Raw genomic sequence first — 24569 nt, 5'->3', positions numbered from 1 at the left:
GTTAATTTATTGTTAGCACGTTGGTCATGTTCCGAATTTTTCCCTTAGGTGGAAGGCCATAAAGAATCATTGGAAGTCTGCCATCATAAAGCAGATATCATGAGACCTACTGCAAAAGCTTGCAGGAGGGAGAGAGGGATGTAATAAGTTTATATCAAGTGCTTTAAAAGGCATTAGGCAATTAGGTGATGATAGACGGTTAGCCACTCAAAAAACAATTGCACTAAATTTTTTTTAGTCATTGGATTGAATTAGGTTAGATTTTAGGGCGTATAAGTGTCCCAATTTTTAATCATTAAAGATTCATCCCTCTATCTTTGAGGTTGATACTTGTAAGTCGTAAAGAGACAAGCTAACAAGTATGCCGATTACGTTAAACGGTGTTTCAAGAAGGAAATATCTTTAGATGATTGAACTTGTGAGTTCGTATAGGATGAGGTGGCTCAATGGCGACTACCTCAATCCTAGACAAGGTCGTAGACCATCAAAGACCTTGTCTAGATTTGCAGTTGCTTGCATCCAAGACCTCATATATCGAGATTATAGAAATGTTAGATGTCAATAATTTATCGTTCTTTTTGTTTGGATGAATTTTGTTTGACAGTCTAGCTAAATTTAAATGTAATAAATTTCTCAGCATGCATACTGTCAATGTAAGTTCATTAACATAAAACTAATATAGATTGGTTCGAGCGGTTGGGCGGTTGTTCCGCTTAAGTAAAGTTTCGGGTTCGAGTTTTTTTGAATGTAGAAAATTCACGCAGGGAGAGTTTTACCATTTGGTGGGCTGACACGGCTCGACTGGATTAGTCGAAATTCAATTGCACTTTCGAATATCATGGCTCATACCGAAAAAAAAAAAAGTTCATTAACATTAATTGCATTTTTATTTCCTTATAACCGGAAAAACGTTTTATGCTTTCATGACGCTCAACAAGTTTAATATACTTGAAAAGGAAAAAGAAAAGCTTCTTTGAGCGTACAAATAAACGCGCAAGTTAGCAAACTGCTTATTTTAATTCTACCTTGCGCATGTCGAGGTGCGCTCGCAATTCACGGCAACACTGCGCACACCCAAATCCAATCCACCCCCCCCCCCCCCCCTCTCTCTCTCTCTCTCTCTCTCTCTCTCCTCCCTCGTTCTCTCTTCGTCAGTAACGGAGGCCGAAGCCCAGCAGAGTCAATTTGGAGGTCACAGGTTCTTCTGCTTTAAAATTCCCGCGAATTTCTTCTCAAGTTTTGTCCTTTGCCTCTGTCCTCGGTTCTCTATGTAGCTTCAATCCCATTGACGAACAACCCATGTTTCACTTCTTCCTCTTGGATTCGTTTTTCTCACTGAATGTCCCATTCTAGGGTTTCAACGCCCAATTGTCGACATTCTTGCTTGTTTCAAATGCTTCAAGTGGGAGTTTCTCATCAGTTAGTCACCGCATGCTGTTTGCTTGACATGTTACTGTAGCTGTGTCATTTGTTGAATCCGCTAATGGGTAATGTGGAGATCCCTAATTGGCTCAAAGGGCTGCCGCTGGCGCCCGTTTTTCGGCCCACGGACACCGAATTCGCCGACCCTATTGCTTACATCTCGAAAATAGAGAAGGAAGCGAGCGCTTTCGGCATTTGCAAGATCATCCCTCCATTGCCCAAACCCTCCAAGAAGTACGTTTTCAGCAACTTGAACACGTCCTTGTCAAAGTGCCCTGATATAGGACCTGATGTGAGTTTACCCGGTTTAGGTTCTTCGTCGAAAACGGGTCCCAGTAATTGTGAGAAAGAAGGGGATGTGAGGGCGGTATTCACGACGAGGCAGCAGGAACTGGGACAAAGTTCGAAGAGGCCGAAAGGGGCGGGAAATAATCCTCAGCAGTTGGGTGGTCATAAGCAAGTCTGGCAAAGTGGGGAGGCGTACACATTGGAGCAGTTTGAGGCAAAGTCCAAGGCTTTGGCTCGGACCCTGTTGGGTGCGATTAAGGAGGTTTCTCCTCTAGCTGTGGAGGCCTTGTTCTGGAAGGCAGCAACAGAGAAACCAATATATGTGGAGTATGCAAATGATGTCCCTGGGTCCGCTTTTGGAGAACCAGAGGAGCTGTCTCGATATCTTCGAAGGCGGAGGAGGACGAGAACTAGGACTTCTTATCAGAGACAGAGCAACAAAGATGAAGCAGGCGATGTGAAGGATCCTTGTACCTCTGATTCTTGTGAAAAAAAAGATACCTACGCAAGGATTAATGAAAGTGCTTCATTGGAGATATGTGATGGATCTACTACTCCATCGGACTCTCCATTCTTAGATCAAAGTTTGACAGGCTATAGGAAAAGTCATTCCAGTAATGGTAGCAGCAATAGTGAGATGGAAGGTAGTGCAGGATGGAAGCTTTCAAATAGCCCATGGAACTTACAAGTAATTGCCCGATCGCCTGGATCACTTACCCGGTTCATGCCAGATGATATTCCTGGTGTTACTTCGCCGATGATTTACATTGGCATGCTTTTTAGCTGGTTTGCATGGCATGTTGAAGATCATGAGCTTCACAGCATGAATTTCCTCCACATGGGCTCGCCGAAGACCTGGTATGCAGTTCCAGGAGATTATGCTCTCGATTTCGAGGAAATTATACGTTCGGATGCCTATGGAGGAAATATTGATCAACTAGGTATGTGTACTTCATTGCTTAAGTCTTCCTGTCTTCAGTTTGAAAGCTGCTGAGGACTGAGGAGTTGATAGTTGTATGCGTTTCTAGTAATACTTCCTGATAGAAAAACAATGAATGTAGCCTAGAGGGTATATATACTCTTTCTTTCCAAGTAAATCCTTTACTCATAAGCTAAGAAAAATGACCCTGCTGGTGATTATGTTTAGTTACCTAAGTCAGATGCTTTTGTTTGTCGTAATATATGGAGACCTATTAAAGAAATGGTTTTGTTACCGGTTACAATTTTAAGCATCTGTTTGAGAATGAAGGTTGCACTTTCCGCTGCATATTTCTATATTGGAAATTATTATTCAACTCCATTGAATTGTGTAACTCAGGTGTCTCTTACTTATTTGTCAGCTGCTCTATCTCTTTTGGGTGAGAAGACTACTCTAATTTCCCCTGAGGTAATTGTTGCATCGGGCATTCCTTGTTGCAGGTTGGTTGTGGGTCCTTTATCTAATTGACCCATTTTAGTTTTATTTCTGGAGCTTAGGGTCGTTTTTGTAGTTTGTACTGTCTTTTGGACCAAAGCTTTCTTTGGATCTATGCTAAATTTGGCTTTTGTTTTCTGTTTTAGGCTGATACAGAATCCTGGAGAATTTGTTGTGACATTTCCGAGGGCTTATCATATAGGATTCAGCCATGGTAATTTCTTTAAGTCTTCATTTAGCTTTCTACCTAGCCGATATGGTTTTTGAGCTTTTGATGAGTTTCATGGAAATTGTAATGAAAGTTTCCAAAGCCCAATTATTTTTCTGTTATGACAAAAATTTGGACACCGCATTTCACGCTTCTAAATATGTATCTTTCGAGTTCTGTGGTCATGCAGCTTTTCAAAGAATGTCTTAATTGTTTGTTGGTATGAAGTGGTTCTCTCCCCCTTTTGGTAGTTTTAGTTTATCTGGTCTATTCATCTTGCAAATTAGGTTTTAATTGTGGGGAAGCGGCTAATTTTGCAACACCACAATGGCTTAGATTTGCGAGGGATGCGGCAGTGCGCAGAGCTGCTATGAATTATCTGCCCATGCTCTCTCATCAGCAACTGCTCTACCTGTTAACGATGTCCTTTGTTTCAAGGTTAGCACACATATATATGCATTCGCATGTATGACTTTCGTAATGTTGAACTGGCAACTTGGAAAGTGTTTTTGCTTTCTCATGCTGATTGCTGTATTTCTGGGGGTTCCAGAGTTCCAAGATCCTTACTGCCAGGGGCCAGAAGTTCTCGCCTGAGAGATCGCCAGAGGGAAGAAAGAGAACTTTTGGTGAAAAAGGCCTTTGTGGAAGATATGCAGAAGGAGAATCACCTATTATCTTCTCTTCTCGGGAAGGATTCAACTTACCTTGCAGTAGTATGGAACCCTAATATGCTGCCATCCCTAAATAACCACTCTGGATCCCCTGATAAAACTGCTTCGGTTCCTACCACTCAAAAGGAAAATGTTGCTTGCGATTCTTCTGACCACAATGGTTTGTCTGGAGAGCTGAGTATGTATGTGGAAGCCCAAAATGAGCTAGATATGGAGAACGCAGATCTGTTTTTCGATTTTCAAGTTGATTCCGGAACTTTGGCTTGTGTAGCTTGTGGTATTCTTGGGTTCCCATTCATGTGTGTCATACAGCCTTCTGAAACTGCTGCTCTCGAGCTTCCATCAAGCGATGGTAATATAATTAATATTCTCTGTATTTTTTGAGTTTCTATTTAGTTGGTTTAGTAGAGTTAATCAATACCCATTTGTTTCACAGCTATCCCGAGTGCTCCTCATCCTGATATCTTTCAAGAAGAACTGGCAATCACTCCAATGACCGATTTCAGAGAGGGGTGGAACACTTCAAGTAGTTGTAGGAGACCCAGAATTTTTTGTCTTGAGCATGCGATTCAAGTGCAGGATCTATTACAGGGTAGAGGCGGAGCAAACCTGCTTATAATCTGCCACTCGGGTAAGGATTCTTATCAGTTCATATGCTGTTGGAGTTTATGATATAGCTCTTAAGCTTATTGTCCTGAACTGAAGGTTGAAAGCAAATGAGAAAATGTAATGTCGGCGACACACCTGCGTTTTTGTTGATTCTCATGATCCTGCATGTCTTGCGCGTACTTAGGTGATTACACTATTTATTGGAACAAAGTGATAGATTATGTATTGATCTTACCTGCCAATTCTGATGTTGCAGACTATCAGAAGATGAAGGCATATGCTGCAGTTATCGCAGGGGAAACCAGCACTTGTTTCGATTATGAGGAGATTCCGTTACATATTGCAACACAGGCGGACCTTAACTTGATAGAACTTGCAATCATTGATGATGAAAATGACAAGTATGGAGTAGACTGGACATCCAATCTTGGAATTAATCTCCGGTACTGTGTCAGAATCAGAAAGAACTACCCGTCAAAGCGAGTTCAGCATGCATTGGCTTTGGGTGGATTATTCTCTGCGGATAGCATTCCGACTTCAGACGTGTTAGGAGTTAAATGGAAGTCTAGGAAGTCTCGCTCAAAGCCTAGAGTAGATCATCCACAGAACTCTGAGCCCTCTAAGAGTCTGCAGTCGAGTGAAGTAACATTGCAGAAGAATACAGACAGTCATGAGGTGAACAAGGTCAAAAATGTTATTCAGTATTCAAGAAGAAATTCTAAGTTGAAATCTCGTGATTCTGAAAAATTGTCTTCCAGAAACTTGGGCAATGAAATTAAATGTGCTTCTCTTGGGGTTTCTGCTGAAGTTGTCGAGCATGAAGTTCGGGTTCTTGAAGCACTGGGGGATATGGATTCAGGTTTCCTTCCTGGTCAAGTTGCAAATTCACCTGCTGGTACCTCTCAGTTTGCTGGAAGCATTGAAGTGCAGATTATCAGTCAGACTTCGGATGTAATGGAGGTGGAAGGAGGTAGGAGTACCTCCGAAGTACAGGATGAAGAAGAGGAAAGTGAGACTTCCCATGAAACAAGTTGTTCTAATCCCAGTGAGGCTAAAACTAGCGAAAATATTGAGATTCAAAGGGAACATATAGGCAGCCAAGAAGGGGTTTCCGACCTAGCAGATAAGGATTGCGAAGGGCACGGTGAATCTCGATCTATGGATGTTATTGGAGTGAATGAGATTGCAGAACCCATGCATTCACAAACCTGTGATGTCTGTTCAGAAATGCGCACTGCTCACTCGAGGGAGGATAAAGCTTCTGATGATTCTCTGTCCTGTGCAGAAGACAATAATAATATGGGTTCAGTGGAGAAATGTCCAGAAGCGTCCAGTACAGCCTATGCTGAGAAAGAAGTGTGTCATAGATCGCCATCAGGTTCCAAATCGCAGGCGGCAATGGTAGAAAATAACAATGATCCTGTTGCTGAGAAAGAATATAATGAAGCTTTAGAGGAAATTCGTGATGAAGGACGCTTGATCGATAGTGCTGGTTCAGATGATGAGTCACATCGAGCAGACTGTACAACGAGTGAAGTTCGTGATGATAAACTGGAATGTGGGCATAGGTCTGATCGAGATTTGGATGGGAATGAAGTTGAAGTCTCTTCTTCCCAAGATCATATGCAGCCGGGAACAGTGGACGCACCAGTCTCGGAGACTAGGAAGAAGAGGAAAAGAAAGAGTGAAGTGGAGATGATAGCAGACGGCAAATTACTCACCATTGGCTTCGTGAGAAGTCCCTGTGAAGGTTTGAGACCAAGGTCTAGAAGCGGGTCCCACATCATCAGCGCTGAAGGAGACGAGAAGCCAAGAAAAAAAGTAAGGCAGCGTCTGAATGAAAAGGTGGGTCTCTACGATACGAAAGAAATTACAGGCACTAGCAGGGCCTACAGGTGCAACCTAGAGGGGTGCCGAATGATCTTTGAGACCAAGGAGGAGCTATCCATGCACAGGAGGAACCGCTGCCACCATGAAGGGTGCGGGAAGAAGTTCAGCTCCCACAAGTACGCAATCCTCCACCAGCGGGTCCATGAGGATGACCGGCCCCTCAAATGCCCATGGAAGGGCTGTAGGATGAGCTTCAAGTGGGCATGGGCCCGCACCGAGCACATAAGGGTCCACACGGGGGAGCGCCCCTACAAGTGCAAGGTGGCCAACTGCGGGCTTTCGTTCCGTTTCATATCAGACTACAACCGGCACCGCCGCAAGACTGGCCACTACGTGAGCTGATCCCGTCCACACAATGAATCATGGTATCAACCAATTAGATTTTTTATAGATAAAATGTTCCCTGAAGGCGGGTTGAATTCTTGTGCGGTTTGCCAAAGATGCCCCAGGGGGTACTGTGTCAGGTAGGTAGGTTTGATATTCCGACATCTACTCGATGAATGCAGCGGTAGTTGAGGAAGGCACTGGGTGAACTTTTCTGCTTTGTGTGGTTCTCGAGAGGGTTCTATTGCCAGTTTCGTTTTGATTGCTTGGAAGTGTTAATACCAAATCACCAGTCGTAGGAGTGAGAGATCTTTTCCTTGTTGGGTCAGGACTTCGCTTTTCCACAAAGCTTGAGACACAAGAAAGTTGGCGAAAAAAAAAAAATTGTTTCCAATTTCCCGTTCCTTGAAGGCTCAAAACTTTGAGCTGATATGAGTGTCGGGCTGCAGGGCGATGTCTTGACCGAGGAAAACATGTTTTTTCATAATTCTTGGTTGCAGAGTTTATCTTGTATTATGATCCTTAGAAGAACTTTCCGGTCATGTTTTCAAATGATCTCTTGTACCTTTGGGCCTCTAGATCTGCATTGCCTCTATCGACTGAGGGCAATCAATTCTGATGGCCCGAAAGTACAAGAGACGGTCCGAGAAATGAAAGTGAATAATTTTCCAAATCCTTACGGTAATATTTTCCGCTAAGCGAAGAGGAAGACGTTATTAATAAGTTGGATAAAACATGGAGATTGCGTTTGGTTTCATAGTAGGATTTTAAAATCAGATTTTGATTTTGATTTTGAGTGGAATAAATGGAGTCCGCCCTTTGACTTTGTATGAGTTATGTTGTTTTGTTGTAGAAAAAAGTGATATAAATGATACTCATTTTTTGACTTTGTATGAGTTATTTTGTTTTGTAGTGGGTAGAGTTAATTTAGAATTGTGATTCTAAAATATTATCTTAAAACCAAACAAGTCCGGAGAGTCCTGGAGAATCGACATTCCGTTTTAGTCAAAGATCTTTGTCAATTTCTTTATAATTGACAAAATAAGTTATATCCAAAAGATGATTATTGCTGCTGACGTGGCACCCGATTCCCAAAATGCCCCCCATTCATCAAGGGAATTTCCTCATAGCCCCGCCTCTATAAAGTCAAAACCTCACCATAGGCCTTCTCCCCATCGGCTTCTCACACTTCTGGAGAATTCTTGAAACCAAACCTCGACAAACGAACAATCTTGAAACAGCCCCTATGGCAGCCGCTGCGCCGCCGCCGCCGCCCGCCCCTGCTCCGACGCCGAACATGGCATTGCCGGACGACAGCCCCCTGCTCCACCCCCTCTTCGCCCGGGTCCGACTCGCCACGCTGTTGGACGTCCCCCACATCCACAAGCAAATCCACCAGATGGCCGTCTTCGAGCGGCTGACCCACCTCTGCTCCGCCACCGAGGCCTCCCTCGCCGCCACGCTCTTCAACTCCCCTCCCTTCCAGTCCTTCACCGTCTTCCTCCTCGAGGTCTCCCATAGCCCCTTCCTCGACCCGAGCCCGGGCCAGAACCCTAACCCAGCATTCACTCCGATTTCGAGAACCATTAACCTCGACCTCGCCATCGAGGACCCGGAGAGCGAGACCTTTCGGTCCGAGGAAGGGGTCACCATCGCCGGGTTTGTCCTGTTCTTCCCGAACTACTCGACCTTCCTCGCAAAGCCCGGGTTCTACATCGAGGACCTGTTCGTGAGGGAGTGTTACCGGAGGAAGGGGCTCGGGAAGATGCTGCTCAGTGCAGTGGCGAAGCAGGCGGTGAAGATGGGCTACGGGAGGGTCGAGTGGGTCGTGCTCGATTGGAATGTGAATGCTATCAAGTTCTACGAGGAGATGGGAGCTAAGGTTCTTCAGGAATGGAGGATTTGCAGGCTCACCGGCGATGCCCTCGAGGCCTATCGCCACTTCTCCGATCACTGATCAGTCTTATTCTTGGCATTCCACGTCGCATCGGGAAAGTTATGGTTCCTCGGCAGTCAGATGCGCAGTGCAGCTCGGTCGGTCCCAGTCTGGGGTTGAGATTTGAAGGATTTTTTTATCTTTTAACATGGTTTGTCGTCTGCAGCATTTCCGGTGTGGTCGACAATGACATCCATGTTAGCTTTCTAGTAGCATCGTTGCCTTGACTGCCAGGGATTCGGATCCTAGTGCAGATTATTGTACGAGATGGGACATTTTTGCTTCAACTCGGACGATGGCGTGGTATGCTGGGAGCAACGATTGGTCGAGTTTAATTTATGGTTTAAGTTTTTGTTTATGTCGAAGGAAATGAGAAAGAATGTCGGTCTTCACAGGGCCTGCTGGTCTGTTTGCTTGTGTTGATAAGAAATGGATTGGTCATGACAGGACCATTAACTGCTGAGGCTGAAGGTTGGGAATGAGATTGTACTCTGTGATTTCATGATATAAAATTGTCGATCACCTTCACTTTGAAGTCCCTCCAATATTAGATTCGGTTCCTTCTATTTTTAGCCAAAATACAAAGAGAAAGCTGTATAAACTCGAGCTAAGCTGCCTCGTCAAATTGATGTAGCACGAGCCGAGTTTCCGTCTTAGATAACTGTTGTCAATATCGAACTTGGATCCAAGGTGCTCGAGCACAATCCGTTTCAGTTTCCCCTTCATCTTTTCTTCAAAGAGCCCAGTGTAAGACTGTTTGAAGTGTGATATTCATCGGACTTCAGCTCTGTAATAGAGTGAATGTACGTGTATTGATATTGTACTAGAGAGAGGCTGTGAAATCGAATCGAGCTTCAAAGCATCTTATGTGATCGGACACGGTATACGGCAGCGATCTTCTTGTTTCTGCACCTTCACAACCGAGGCTTGCCTATCAAGCCATGGGCATTTTTCGGATTCCGTGGATCGTGGCACGTACTCATGAGTATTGTATTGGTGTTGAAGCATTGTTGTGCGTCCCGCAGAACGGGGAATAGAAACCGTCAAGTGTAATGTGTCAAGTTATGTTGGAGACGGACGAAGCAAAGTTCGATTAAACGATGTGAGGTTGAAGAAGGCAAATTCCCTTTCGCTTTCGTCTTATGATTTTTACCTTCTTTTTTTTTGTCCTTTTTCTTTTTTGGGAATTTTTGATCAAATTAATATTAGGAAAATAACATCGCACTCGTATGTTATGATATATTTCTTTTTTTATCATTTTCACATTGCAGCACAAAATGAACTTATTTACCTTACGTCATGGAAAAAAAATTCACCCAACTAACACAGTTTTTTTATAGTGGGTTTTTTTCGTGGCAATTTTACGGAACTGGAAACTTGAGGGACCTTAAACAAATAAATCAAAATAAAATTGGGAAAATTACACCAAAAAGTACATTTTTTTTCATTTTTATTTCAAATTTGGCACGAGTTTTCAATCTCGACTTAAAAATCCGAATGTCTTCGTTATGTCTCGAATATGGTGACGTGGAGGGTTGGACCCACGAACTGCACATGTGGCCGCCACATCAGATCTGTAATCCTCCAAATCGGGTCAAACGACCAGACCCAAATCAACTCGAAACAAGAATAAGACTCACCCCCCATTTCTTCTTTGACTGGCACGACAGAACCCTAAATCCCCCGTCCCGTGGAGAGTAAGAGAGTGTAGCTCATTCCATAAGGTATGTTTACTGTCAATCTTTACAGAAGGCGTGGAAATGTGAACAAAAAAAATCATCTCATTCAAGAAACATGAATCAATTAATTACTGTCAATCTGCACTTGGTTCATGACTATACACAATTGGATTCAAACATTAAAAACAGATCACGCAGCCATGAGAAGAGAATTAAAGGCTTCCAACTTAGTTACTTTTGATGCTGCTGTTGCTGCGTCTTCTTCTGCTGGCGATGGTGCTGATGCTGTTGCTTCCTCTGCTGGCAGGGCGACTCCAGGTGCGACTGTTGCTTCCTCTGATGACCAAAAAGGATGTCGAACAAGTTGATCCGTGAAGATGATGGAAGAAGATGATGAGGATGACGAGAGAACTTAGGGTTCAGTGAGGGCAAAGAGAGGAAGAATTGAAGGATTTAGGATTCTGCCGTACGATCACAGAAGAAATTGGAGGGGGAGTTTCTTATTTTGGTTTTTGGTTTATTTGGGTCGGGTCTTTTGATCCGATATGAGGGATTAGAGATCTCATGTGGCGGCCACATGGGACAGCAGATAGGTCAGTTACCCTCCCCGTCAACAATTTGACGAAAATATGTAATGGCTCTATTACGTTATGCCATATTTGGAACATGGTGAAAAAGTTTGTACTTTTATGTCAAAATTAAAAATTCGTGCCAAAATTGAAATAAAAAAATTTGTATTTTTTTGATATAATTTATCCAATAAAATAATATAAAATTAAAAAAGGAAAAAAATTGATAGGACATTGAAGAAGGGGATGAGGCCGCCCAACGCTGGCCACCCACCCCCCGATTGAGGTCATCGGCACGGCCTGAGCTGGCAAACGACCTTAATCGAGGCTGACTGGTCGATGGGGGTGCCCTTAACCTCCCGATTTGGGAGATCCTAAGCTGTTATGATCTCCAAGGGGCGCTAGGATCTCCCAAATTGGGGGTTGGGTGGCCGACAGAGGCCTCCCTAGTTTTCTTTTTAATATTATTTTATTTGTTTTAGGTCCCGCAAGTTTTCATTCATGCAAAATTACCTCATAAAAAGTTCACAGTTAAAAAATCGTGTTGTATAGCGTAAAAAAATTAACGGAATGTTGTGTGGTGATAAAAAAATATATTTGTGATGGATGTTGAAATTATTTCATTTTATATTGCAGTATGAAAAATATAAAAAACCCTGGCGTACGGTGTTATTTTCCCTGAATATTATTATGACTTCTTTTCTAAATTAATACTAGACTTTTTTGTGTTTACATAGAAAGGCCCATGGACTTATTAAAATGAAATCGAAATCGTGATAGCTAATAAAGGGGTACGAATGGTTCTAATAAGTATCAAATCTAGAATCTCTTGGTTATCAAACGGAAGAGCGCGTCAATGTGCTACACCCTCTGATTAAGTACTAGAATTTACTCACGTGTTTCACGTGACATATATACTGATTTTTTACAATATGCTTATAGATGTATTGACTTGAAAGATCACGAAAAAAATTAAGTATAAGAAAATAGGTTTAATTACACTGGTGGTCCAAAAATTTTTACTAATGTATCAAGTTGGTCCAAAAAGTTTTTTTTGCTACTTGATGGTACAAAATGTTTCAAAAGTGTAACATGATAGTACAAACCGTCAAATCGCAACTGACGCCGTCAAGCGACACTGACGTGGCGCAAACGTGTCAGGTACGTGGCCGAAACAGTAACCTCTCTCTCTCCTCTCTCTTCTTCTTCTTTTTCTTCTTCGATTCTTCCATTTCTTCTTCTTCTTCTTCTTCTTCTTCTTCTTCTTCTTCTTCTTCGATTCTTTTTATTCTTCTTCTTTTTCTTCTTCTTCTTCGAGAACAGGGTAGAGGAGAGAGGAAGAAGAAGAAGAAGAAGAAGAAGAAGAAGAAGAAGAAGAAGAAGAAGAAGAAGAAGAAGAAGAAGAAGAAGAAGAAGAAGAAGAAGAAGAAGAAAGATGAGGGGGGAGAGAGAGAGAGAGATGTTACTGTTTCAGCCACGTTTCGGCTATGTCAGCTTCGTTTGACGGCGTCAATAGCGAGATGATGGTTTGTACTATCATGTTACACTTTTGAAACATTTTGTATAATCAAGTAGGAAAAAAAACTTTTTGGACCAACTTGATACATTATGAAAACTTTTTGGACCACCAGTGTAATTTACCCAAGAAAATAAAGAGAGCTTCTAGCATGACTCGGGGTAATGGTAACCTTGCATGGGAGCCATGTGACTCATGTGGACATCTCATATAGCACTACATATAACGGCTCACATAGCTGCTTTAGCATGACATAGTTTGACGCTACAAATTGTTAGAAAATAAATAGTAAGAATTTGTGGAGATTCTAAGGTGCAATCACCAAAATTGGTGGCACAATGCACTCAAGTAATTTACTAAAAGTTTTAGTAAAGTTATCTCAAAATCCTTGTAATTTACAAGCATTGTAAGTAAGATCTCTTCAGAAACTGTGCATTTTGCTCCAAATGTTTACTGAGAATTCAAGTAATTTGTTCCAATTAATTTCTCAAAATATATATAATTTACTGGAAGGATGTGTAATTTACATAATATTGAGTTACTTTACTACAAATTTTGGTAGTTTACTTGCAAGCATAGTGCAATCACTTTCAAAGTGGTTGCCACTTAGATCTTCCTAAGAATTTGAGATAAATTTTGAAAAAGAAAAAAATAATATGATGGAATGAATGGGATGTTGGGAGAGTAGAGTAAAAAAGAAACTGACATGTGGAAGGAGAGAGAGTGTGTTAAATAAACAATATTAATTTTCATGATAGTTCGCGTATTGCACTGACATTTGCATTTTTTATTCTTAGAAAAATTTTCGTAAATTCAATTTATAAAAATGGTTTTATTAAATTAAAAAATATATATTCGAGCTGTCCTGAAATATAATATTGCATGCAAAATATGGAAACTATTTCAATATCATCAACATATTTATTTTTTAAAATTGTATCTATATATAAGTTCTATAGATATATATAGAGATATACATTATGCATATATACGTATATATATGAAGCATGAGGCTATGCCTTGGGTGAGAGAGATGTGCAAATAAGACTCGATACTTGTGTACCCATGTACTTATTATCAGGAGAATGTGAGAGAATTTATTATTAAATTAGAGAAAAAAATAAGAAAGTAATTATTGTGTTGTTGAATTAAGGGAAATATAAAGTAGAGTAGAGTTTGATTATATTTAGTTACCAAACAAAACCTTAATTACTTTATGAAAATTTGAAAAAAAAAAGATAGAAAAAGGCTAAATATATAGTAACGAGGAGATTGAAGGAACTCCAACTGCAAGTTGAGGGTTCATTCAATAGGCTTATGTGGAATGTTCTCGTCGAATAAACGGAGCAGTCTAGCGAGAGTAGTCTAAATTACTATATATATATATATATTTTAGCTTATCTCTTTTAGTTTAAACTAGATGAAAATCCATGCATTGCACATGAACTAACAAATAAATCTTTTAAAATTTTCTTTTAGAAAAATGTCATACATCCATAATTTTCTAGAAAATATGGCTCAATTAAATTTTTTTTACTCCGTGTATTTGATATACCCATTTAATTTCATCTTTTATCTCATTTGATTTTGTATATATTTTAAAGAAAAAACTTTGTATATAGAGAGTTCAATATAAATTAGGTAATTAGACAGACTAATTTTCGTTTAAATTCAATTTTATTATTCTGTTTATGATAATTATTTATCAAACAAAACTTTCCTAATATAGACGACTGATATACTTAAGATATCGTGTAAAAAAAATGTCGCGTATAATAACAGTAGAAAACTCTATATTAAATTATAAATTCAAACAGTAGCATTAAAAATTCTTAAAAGTTTTAAAAATATAACATGTTGGTATGGCGAAAGAGGGCTTAGCATTTCAATGATGTGGTACAGTGGTAGCGTGAGAGGAAGATAATTTTAATTTTGATGAGGTGACGGCGTAATATATCGGCTCAAGAGTTTGTCATTATACATATTGATTGATTGTATTATATTTAAGCTAAAAATAATAGATATTTACAATATTTATAATCACTTAAAAATAAGATGATAATTACAAAATCGAATATTCACCTAATTAATACTTTTTTCTTTTATGAAGTAGGCTCATAGATTTAATACATTGAAAATAAAAATTTTAATAATTATTAATTAAAGATTACAGGTAATTTTACCAAAGAATCAAACATGCAATTTTTTAATTGGCAAGCAAGAGGGTGGCCGCGCCACTCTTTTCTCACCAATATAACACTTTAAAGATTTAAATATTATATGCAATCAATTCAGATCTTTGCCACCTAATCCATATGCTTCTCCTTTGCATCTTCCGTTCGATAAAAAAATAATGCTCGAGAATCATATGGGTGAGCTAACATCGTGTCAATTGAACCTCCTCGACCGTATAATCAGATCGAGAAGAATTGTAGCTCTAGCTTTAACACGCATACAAAGAGGGGAACACGCATAGGGATTTTATAGCACGACGGACACTGCTGCTTTCGCGGGACATGCGATTTGTATAATTCTCCACCGTATGACATTCAAGCGCTTTTTGCTGGATGGACACTGCTTCTTTCGATTTTTGACCCGATTCTCCCATTTCTTGGAGGCCCCCCCCCCCCCCCCCCCGCCCACACACAAAATAACTTAACTGAAAATTGAGTTGAATTGGTTAAAAGAATCACATTGACATTCAAAAGCACGGCTTTATTAAGGAAGAAATCTTGATGCAGTGGCACAAGACGTCGGTTCGAATTCTTATCAGTGAGACTCCAATTCGTTGACGATTTCAGCCAGAAACTCTATTTGATAAATCCTAACCTCCCCGACCTACTGTTTAGGGATGGAAGAATTCTGTTTTATACAATTTTTCTGATGATTGTGAATGGATCGGCGGCCACGTGACAAATTACTCGAAATAAGTTATTCTTTAACAATTCAATGTCGACGCACATCTTCTCCATTCCCTCACTTTTGACTTTCAACGATTTCTTTAATAATGAGCGATGACACATTTGATATAAGCCGGTTGCCGTTGTTTTGTTTTCCTTCCAACCTTGATAGGGACGGCGCTCGTGACCAAAGAAGATTTCCCATCTTCTGTAACGGAGTGGACCCTCCGCAGAAGCATTTTCATTATCCTAAGCCGTTGTCGGTTCCATTTCCGCCGTCGCTCGAGCCCCTGTGTCGCTTCCCTTATAACTGCATGTCCCTATTCGAGCTCTGCGTCGAATCCCATCTGCCACTGCAGTTAAAACCAGCCGTTGCTAAATGTGCAGAAAGGGCACGGCAGTTGATGCCGTGCGACCCAACAGCCAGAAACCGTTGTCGAGAACGAGAAGAAAATCAGAATCCTCGACGGACCAGTCGTCGCGGCCTTCGTCGCTTGCATCATCGTCGGCCTTCTTCAGTAACAGTCTCAATTTTGCCGCTGCTAATCGCTCTTCCTCAGCCTCTGTCTCCTCCTGCCAGTCTTCGTTATCAAGGACGAAGCCGGAGCTTCTCCCCTCCCCCTCTAACCTCAAGAAGAACTTCCTGCCCGACAACCCCCACATCTACGACTTCTCGGAGATCAGCTCCGCCACGGGCAACTTCCTCTCCGGCTGCCTTTCCTCATCTTACTCTGCCTGGCGGTGCCGCCTCCGAGACCGTGATGCTGTGCTGTTGCAGCGCAGGCTCCGGCGTGTGATCGACACCCCAAATCTCTGCCGGTTAATGTCCAGGGTATGCTCGAGCCACCACAGCAGTGTGATCAAGCTCCTCGGTGCTTCGGTCTCGGGGAATCACATCTACCTCGCCTATGATTTTGTTCGTGGAGTTAATCTGTCGGATTGCCTCCGGAACCGGAGAAATCCCGAGTTTACTCTTCTAGCAACATGGGTTTCTCGTATGCAGGTCGCTGCCGACATTGCCCACGGGTTGGACTACATACACAACTTCACGGGAATGAGCAAGCGTTCGAGTCCAAAGAATCCATGCTCAGGTTTCGTGCACAACCGTATAAAGAGCTCGAGCATCATCCTGGCGGAAGGTTCCTTGAATGCAAAGATTTGTCACTTTGGGACGGCTCAATTGTGCGGAGAGGTTGGAGCATTTGATGAATCGCAACAACAGGTTGACAAGTCGGGTTCCGTGTTGAGGAGGAATAGCAGCAATGCCATGAAGTTCGAGGGTGCAAGGGGGTACATGTCGCCAGAGTTCCGAGCCCGCGGGGCGGGGACGCAGAAGTCAGATGTGTATGCTTTCGGGGTCGTGATCTTGGAGATTCTTAGTGGAGAGGAGCCCTTGAAGTTTCTGGGCGATGAGAGGGCTGGCTACAATGATGGGAGCGGCGAAGGGTATAGGAGCGTGAGTGTGATAGAGACGGCGAGGGAGGCGGCGGCCAGTGGAAGCGGGGCTGTGAGGAAGTGGGTGGATAGGAGGCTTAAGGACTCGTTCCCAGTGGAGGTGGCAAAGCAGATGGTGAGGCTGGGGCTGGACTGCGTGGAGGAGGATCCGGATCGCAGGCCCGACATGGGTCGGGTCACGAGCCGTGTTTCAAAACTTTACTTGGAGTCCGAGGGATGGGCCGAGAGGTTCGCGTTGCGCGCTAATCTTTCGGTGTCCATAGCACCTCGATGATGAACAACTAATGCCGAAGAGACATTCTTTAATTAATGGACTCGATTCTCATCAGCATATCACACTCCGGGGGGAACTGTCAAGAACCAAGATGCCAAAGTTTGTGAGCTCCACATTGGTTAGATTGGTTCGGAACATGTACCTTTGTATATGCAATTAGTCTCTCGTCCTGTGCGTTGCATATTTAAATTTTTATTATTAATTTCAAAATATAAATATAAATTGAAATAATTTGAAGGAAACCTAACAAAATGACCATAGATACATATATATATATATGCGTATAAGCCGGAGATCCACTATTTATTATAGTTAAATTTACATGTTCATTACTTTACAGATAAATATATGTACATGAGCTAGAGATTCATCTGTTATTGAATACATTTTATGTAAGTATTCATTTGGGCCGAGGCCATTAGCTCAAAAGAAGAGGCGGAAGAAACTTAGGCGCACAAGATTTACATATAAAATATATTTTAATTACCGATATGAGAAAGATATGATAATTCCGACATTTTAGTGACATTTGTAGAACCTTCAGTTAAGCTGAAAAGGACAAATATTATAAGTATCGTAGCCTGGTTAACTGTTTCAGGCATTATGTATTATGTGTTGATACGTTGATTCGAAGATTAAATTTGATTGAAATTATATTTTCTTGAAATATTTTTTTCACTTAATCTTATATAACTTGCCCCGTGTATTTGTTCGTAATAAAATTACTGCAATAATTTCAATTGAAAGTTAAATTCTTTTGAAATTATTTTTAATTAAAATAATTTTCTCCATTAAATCTTATATATAAATTCGATTAAATCATTTCTAATTTCGTATTTAAGGAGGCATATGAACACATGGTAACATGCAGTTGGTGGAATCTACTTGGAAACATGCACATGTTGTGACACGTGGTGAAAGCAAGACATGCTAAACATTACACGTATCGAAATTTGATTAACTGTTCAAGGCATTATATATTCGAAAGTTAGATTTGATTGAAATTAATTTTTCTTGAAATAATTTTTCTGCTTAATCTTGTATAATTTTGCCACATGTATTTTTTGAATCAAAATTACTGCAATAATTTCAATCGAAAGTTAAATTCGGTTGAAATTATTTTTTATTAAATTATTTTTTCCATTTAATCTTATATAGATATTTGATTGAATAATCTTTAATTTGGTAATTAATGAGACACATGAACACATGGCAACATGCGGTTAGTGAAACTCACATGGAAACATGCACACGCTGTGACACATGGCAAAAGCAGGTGAGGCTGAACATTACACGTGTCGCAACTCGGTTAACTGTTCCAGGCATTATATATTATACATTGACAATTCGAAGGTTAGATTTGATTGAAATTATTTTTTGTTGAAATAATTGTTTCCACTTAATCTTATATAATTTTGCCACGTGTATTTTTCTTATCAAAATCACGGCAATAATTTCAATTGAAAGTTAATCTCGGTTGAAATTATTTTTCATTAAAATATTTTTTTCCCGTTTAAACTTGATTAAATAATTTTTAATCTTGTAATTAAGGAGGCACATGAACACATGACAACATGCGGTTGGTGAAATCCACATGGAAACATGCACACGTTATGACATATGGCGAAAGCAGGAGAGGCTAAACATTACACATGTCGTAATCTGGTTAACTGTTCCAAGCATTATTTATTATATATTGACAATTCGAAAGTTAGATTTGAATGAAATTATTTTTTCTTAAAACAAATTTTTCCGCTTAATATTATATAATTTTGTTTCATTTTTTTTATTAAAGTTACTACAATAATTTCCATCGAAAGTTAAATTCGGTTGAAATTAGTTTTTTAAAATATTTTTTTCATTTAATCTTATACATATATTGGATTAAATAATTTTTAATCTTGTAATTAAGGAGGCATGTGAACACATGACAACATGCGGTTGATGGAATCCAAATGGGAACATGCACACGTTGTGACACATGGCGAAAGTGAGAGAGGCTAAACATTACACGTGTCGCAACTTGATTAACTGCTCCATATTCATTATATATTATATATTTGATTTGTTAACATTCTTTTAATATTAGGGGTATCGCGACCAACGAATGATCGTTCCTGATCGTACCGGATGTCAGCTTTGGAGTTTGGCTACTATGGGTGAATGGTTGAAAGCATCGAACATTCTTTTTTTTTTTTTCGGGTGATCATCATCATTATTCATTTGATTGTATTATAAACCATCCCAATTAAGGGCCAAGGTTCAACGTACAAGCACGACATGGACCTACATATTGATTGATTGATAAAGGATTTCTTCTGAAACCAATGTTGTTTTCTAGCATTTGTTTATCTATTCAATGACGATTATAAATTGAATGGCGTAATATTATTGATTTTCCTTAGTTTTAGGAAACAAATTATAAACTATACAGACCAATACCAATTTTTCTTGAGATATATCATATATTAATCAGTTGGGTTGAAGTCAAAGGAGGTGTCATAATTGAATTTTCCGATCGTTTGAAAGCTTAAAATAATATATATATATATATATATATAAAGGGATGCATTTTTATCTTTAATTAAAATGGTAAATTATGTTCAAGAAGCATATAAACCAAATACTAAAACTTAACTACGAAATATTGACAGTTGGTCAGGGTACACACCGAAAAAAATATGGACAATTGGTAAATTGCATACGACGTGTTTAGATTTACCTATATTGTGAGGGTTTGAAATTTAATAAAAGTATTTCGTTGTCAAGCCTTCGATGCCAGAGGGAGGATTTGTACGTATTAGCCACCTTGTGATTTAGTAACTTAAAAGGAAAACTAAGAAAGATAATTAGAATAGATGAAACATATATAGAGGTCGTTGACAACTTCGACATGGTTTGCTTGGAAAATATTAACAGGTAAATTAAAAAATTAATTGGCATTAGACTTCTCGTTTGGCTGTGGGAAATTACTCCTCTGATCTCTATGGCTATAAATATCAAATAGGGTTTTTTAAATTCTTTTTTCCATTTTCTCTTTTATTGTACTAAACCTTATGCCTCCTTTATAACATGAAAAAAGAAGAAGAAATTTTTGGTCATATTTAAACATCCTAAAATTAGGATTGATTTAGTATTAGACTAGATTAAAAAAAAATGAAATATCCTATAAGGGTTGGGAAAGGTAGATTAGAATTATAATTTATTTGTAATGATGAAAATGATCTTAGCTTGTCTTCAAATCATCAAGCTATGCCACTTGAAAAGTTACAAAAAAAGAGCTAGTTGAGGCGGGTGGTGATGGTGCACGACTATGACTCCACCACCAGGTGAGGTCTCTGGCGGCCTTAGAGTATCACTGACGACCTCACCTAGGTGGTAGTGGTCAATGGCCCGAATTCAGCGACAACGAGAAGAGAGAGGATAGCCACCAACAATGTTGATTAGGACAATAGTGGCTGACATAAGGCCATTCCCACCCCAATCTCCTCCTCTTTCACCCTTCTTGCATTTTTACTAAAATCTAGGCAGTTCATCGACGCCGGTCACCACTGCTCAAACGAGATCGCAAACGACCTCGCCAGAGTGATTGCGGTCGAACCGGGCCACCATGCCCACCTTCTTTGTTTCCTAGTTTTTCCAACCTTTTTTTATTATAATTTCAAAATTTATTAATTAGAAAGGGGTACTGGTAATTTTAGTTTGATATATCACAATACATCTGAACACGCTTTTTTTTGTCAAAAGAAAATTTTATTGATCAAACCTAATGTACAATATGAATCTTCAGAATGGAATTTTCTAGGTTTTTACTTTTTTATTTTCGAAATTATTTTTAATTAAAATATTTTTTAAAGATATCTCAATTTTCTTGATTTGGTTAATTTTTATAATATATAATAACATAATGTATTTTAAATAAACGAGAGGATTTTACAATAGGTATAGATATTATTTAATAATCTTGTATTTTTAAAATAAAAATTAATATTTCATCACATAAATTTTAACATAAAAATAAGTATATATTCATACATAATATAAATATATTAATCAATGACCTTAGAACGCTTAGTTTCTGAGTGAAATTTAATAAGTATATATTAGTATATATTTTCTAAAAGGAATTTTTTAGGTTTTTATTTATTTACTTTTTTCGAAACTTTTTAATAAAAAATATTTTTTAAAGATATCTCATCATAAAATTCGATTTCTTTAATTTTTATAATTTATATAACATTATGTATTTGAAACAAATTAGAAGATTTTATTATATGTATAAATATTATTTAATAATCTTGAATTTTTTAAAAATTAAAATTAATATTTCATCACATCAATATTAACATCAAAATAAGTTTATAGTAGCATATATTTTCTGAAAGGAATTTTTTAGATATTTATTTATATTTTCAAAATTATTTTTAATAAAAATATTTTTTAAAGATATCTTACTGTAAAATCTTATTTCTTGGTTTCTTCAATTTTTATAATTTATATGACATAATGTATTTGAAATAAATGAGAAGATTTTATTATATGTATAGGTATTATTTAATAATCTTGAATTTTTAAAAATAAAAATTATTATATCATCACATCAATATTAACATGAAAATGAGTATATATTAATATATATATATATATATGTTACATAATATAAATATATTAATATATGATCACCTGGACAACCTTTAGTATATATAGGAAGAAAAAGTGTACATGAATTATAAGTTTTTATAGATATTTATTTTTAAAAATTAGATTATATAAATATTTTATCGATATATATGAATTATATTTTCTTTTAAAAAATAAAATTTGTTCACAAAAAAGGAAAACAAATCAAATTATATTTTATTTAGATTCTATATGATAATTATAAATGAGAATTATCATACACATACGCATGTGGTCATTCTACTATCAAACAATATGTTTACAATTAGACGCGAACTCTCAAAACGTATGTTTATCTTTAGATGCAAATGAGTTGATTAAATTTATATTTTGATTTTTCTCTAATTTTTATCATAATTTTTCATTTTTTATTTTTATCTATTATTTATTTTTTTCCCATATTCTTTTTCAAAATTGCTAATGTGAGTTTTATTTTTGAAACATCTATCCTTATACGCAAGTTCTCAAAAGTATGTTCGTCTACACTAAACGCGAATATTATTTATTTATTTTATTATTTTTCTTTCATTTTTGACTCTACAACGATTTTTTCTTTTTAATTTTTAATTACAATTGATTTTTAGATTGGTATACTGTCCCATGTCTCATACAACGCATCGGCTGCATTACTAATTTTAATTATAATAAGAGAAAGACAAAATAGATCATACGGACGTTTCCCGTTCTGTAGGCTGTTTCCGGAGAGCGCTCGAAGACGACCTTCCCCTTCCTTCCATGGCGGCGGCTCGGATGCTTCAGAGGCGAATTCTCTCTCTCTTCGCTCGCCCGCACTGCCCATACTCTCTTAACACAGGTGAGCAAATAAATTCGATTTAGGGTTTTGTCGTGTTAGCTCTGCTCTGGTTTGCTCTTGCTCTGTCAAACTCAATTGAAGCTGCGGACAATAAGTTCAGTCGATTCCCATGTCGGCCAAGGGTCATCTATTCTGTTCAGTTAAGCTGATTGAACTGTGAAGAAGCTCAAAAGCTATTGGAGGAGCTTGCAGCTCCTAATTCTCCTTGAACTGCTTGTTCTTGTAATTTCTGTGTTTTCCATTTATGTGTTCATCAGGTGGAGAGTCGTAGAGAACAGGAAATCACAAAGTTTGATTTTAGTGTGGACTTCCGGCAAGTATTAGGTGATAGGAAGTAGCTCGATATTCAGTTGAATCTGCATGGAATCTGTTTTCCTTTTTCTGTATTCATCCTAATGGGGTAATTCCTTTTCAAATAGAGAAATTCAGGTTAGTCGTGGAAGTTGGATTGAAGTTATGATTTAGTCTGAACTCTCAGAACGTATTATGATGATAGCTCGGTTGAGTGACTAATGAGGATAATCAAAGGGTTGCATTCCCCGGAATCATCGGGAACTCCTGATATTTCAAAAAACTTGCTGACTCTTTTCTGTGTAGCAGGATCTCCAATGCATAGTTTTCCTGATAGGAAGTAAGAACATGAAGAAATGATCTGTTCGTGTTCAAAACACGGCTGCTAAAGTAAAGTGACAACTTTTATGAAGAGTCCTTGGTATGCAGTGACTGTCACCATTCTGAAAGAATTTTATAGCAAACATGTCCCAATTAAGTCGGCTACTTAGTATTCTTTGAGCCTTTCATACGAGCTTTGGCATTTTAGCATCAAAGAGTTGTGCGTGTGTTGTACTATTGATGGGAAAAAAATTATGTTTGAGAAGTGTTCTGATGGAGAATGTTTTTCCAAAACAATTCTTCGTTGATGCTTGGTTCAGAAACTGCAGCCTCTGCCTACTCTGCATGTTACATAATCCAAAATGTGACATCAGTCTTATTGCAACTTTTGCAGCTACAGAGACCTCGTCTCAGCGCCTTCTTCCTTCAGTGAATGCATTCTTCAGTGGCAGTGACTTCCATGGCAAACGGTTACAGACACTGGCAACACCAATCAACAAACCCACCATAGACACCAACGAACAAGAAGAAGCTATTGCTCCCGCTGGTCCAAGCAGTAACCAGAGCCCCGAAATCAAGTTCTCTGCCATGTCCAATCTGAAAACATCCTCAAGGCACGACCTCGCTATGGTCTTCACTTGCAAAGTCTGTGAGACAAGATCGGTGAAGACAGCCTGTCGGGAGTCATATGAGAAAGGGGTGGTCGTGGTCAGGTGTGGTGGGTGCAACAATCTCCACCTGATAGCTGATCGGCTCGGGTGGTTTGGGGAGCCCGGGAGCATCGAGGACTTCCTAGCGGCTCGTGGAGAGGAGGTTAAGAAGGGATCGGTGGATACTCTGAATCTGACGTTGGAAGATTTAGCTGGAAGTAGATCTTGAGGATGGATAGCACAATAGATAAGCCATGAATTGAGTCAATTGACAATGGAAGAACTGATACGTGGGCAGCAAGTGAATTGAATGTATTAGTTTTCGATGTCTTTGATTCGACGATTGCTTTGCTTGGTTCGTGATGCCAAAATTGCACGTGCCTTGGGGAATAATTACCAAAGCATTATGATATTCTCTAATTGTAAGAAACAAAAACGAATTGATTCTTCTGCCTTACTATTCCATGATCTTGTGAACAACAGCGTCCCTTGTCTATCTATCGACTGTACCGACTCAACCGGTATAAGGTTTTTAGCTGAAAAAGACCAAAATGATAAGATTTCCGCTCTATCAGAAGTATAGTGAAAATTCATCCTGCTCATACGGTCACATGGACTTACTTATACCGGCTTAATCGATTTATCGACTACTTGCTTC

The 24569-nt window shown here is 38.9% G+C and overlaps 4 protein-coding genes and 1 long non-coding RNA gene across 7 annotated transcripts; all 5 read left to right on the top strand.

Annotated features, from left to right (window-relative positions):
* Positions 1-1096: 1096 nt before the first annotated feature.
* Positions 1097-7473, top strand: LOC116197801 (probable lysine-specific demethylase ELF6). Of its 3 annotated transcripts, none has more exons than XM_031528051.1 (8): positions 1097-1198; positions 1354-2651; positions 3051-3129; positions 3271-3338; positions 3620-3770; positions 3883-4355; positions 4440-4634; positions 4869-7473. In XM_031528051.1, exons 2-8 carry the CDS (start codon positions 1484-1486, stop codon positions 6842-6844), a joined length of 4110 nt encoding a protein of 1369 aa, XP_031383911.1. In that variant the 5' UTR covers positions 1097-1198; positions 1354-1483; the 3' UTR covers positions 6845-7473. The 3 variants fall into 3 exon arrangements, with proteins under 3 accessions (XP_031383911.1, XP_031383910.1, XP_031383912.1); XM_031528052.1 differs by having other exon boundaries at positions 1175-1191; XM_031528050.1 differs by having other exon boundaries at positions 1112-2651.
* Positions 7474-7968: 495 nt separating this feature from the next.
* On the top strand, positions 7969-9297 carry LOC116197803 (probable acetyltransferase NATA1-like). The gene has a single exon (XM_031528053.1). The coding sequence runs from the start codon at positions 8073-8075 to the stop codon at positions 8781-8783; it is 711 nt and encodes a 236-aa protein (XP_031383913.1). The 5' UTR covers positions 7969-8072; the 3' UTR covers positions 8784-9297.
* A 1068-nt stretch (positions 9298-10365) lies between these two features.
* LOC116197804 lies at positions 10366-11139 on the top strand. Its single transcript, XR_004155102.1, has 2 exons — positions 10366-10486; positions 10749-11139. It is a non-coding gene; the product is annotated as an uncharacterized LOC116197804 (long non-coding RNA).
* Positions 11140-15453: 4314 nt separating this feature from the next.
* On the top strand, positions 15454-17666 carry LOC116194570 (lysM domain receptor-like kinase 3). Its single transcript, XM_031523419.1, has one exon. It carries the CDS (start codon positions 15806-15808, stop codon positions 17153-17155), a length of 1350 nt encoding a protein of 449 aa, XP_031379279.1. The 5' UTR covers positions 15454-15805; the 3' UTR covers positions 17156-17666.
* A 4807-nt stretch (positions 17667-22473) lies between these two features.
* Positions 22474-24376, top strand: LOC116194835. Its single transcript, XM_031523731.1, has 2 exons — positions 22474-22649; positions 23656-24376. Exons 1-2 carry the CDS (start codon positions 22571-22573, stop codon positions 24138-24140), a joined length of 564 nt encoding a protein of 187 aa, XP_031379591.1. The 5' UTR covers positions 22474-22570; the 3' UTR covers positions 24141-24376.
* The last annotated feature ends 193 nt before the right edge of the window (positions 24377-24569 follow it).

Source organism: Punica granatum, chromosome 2, assembly GCF_007655135.1.
Source record: "Punica granatum isolate Tunisia-2019 chromosome 2, ASM765513v2, whole genome shotgun sequence".
Taxonomy (NCBI): Eukaryota; Viridiplantae; Streptophyta; class Magnoliopsida; order Myrtales; family Lythraceae; genus Punica; species Punica granatum.
This window is presented reverse-complemented; position numbering and strand designations above follow the sequence as displayed.

Coding starts and splice junctions, on each gene's coding strand:
- LOC116194570 (XM_031523419.1), top strand. CDS start 15,806: ATGTGCAGAAAGGGCACGGCAGTTGATGCCGTGCGACCCAACAGCCAG.
- LOC116194835 (XM_031523731.1), top strand. CDS start 22,571: ATGGCGGCGGCTCGGATGCTTCAGAGGCGAATTCTCTCTCTCTTCGCT. Junction 22,650..23,655: donor CCCATACTCTCTTAACACAG/GTGAGCAAATAA, acceptor CAACTTTTGCAG/CTACAGAGACCTCGTCTCAG.
- LOC116197803 (XM_031528053.1), top strand. CDS start 8,073: ATGGCAGCCGCTGCGCCGCCGCCGCCGCCCGCCCCTGCTCCGACGCCG.
- LOC116197801 (XM_031528051.1), top strand. CDS start 1,484: ATGGGTAATGTGGAGATCCCTAATTGGCTCAAAGGGCTGCCGCTGGCG. Junction 3,339..3,619: donor TCATATAGGATTCAGCCATG/GTAATTTCTTTA, acceptor CTTGCAAATTAG/GTTTTAATTGTGGGGAAGCG. Junction 4,635..4,868: donor GCTTATAATCTGCCACTCGG/GTAAGGATTCTT, acceptor CTGATGTTGCAG/ACTATCAGAAGATGAAGGCA.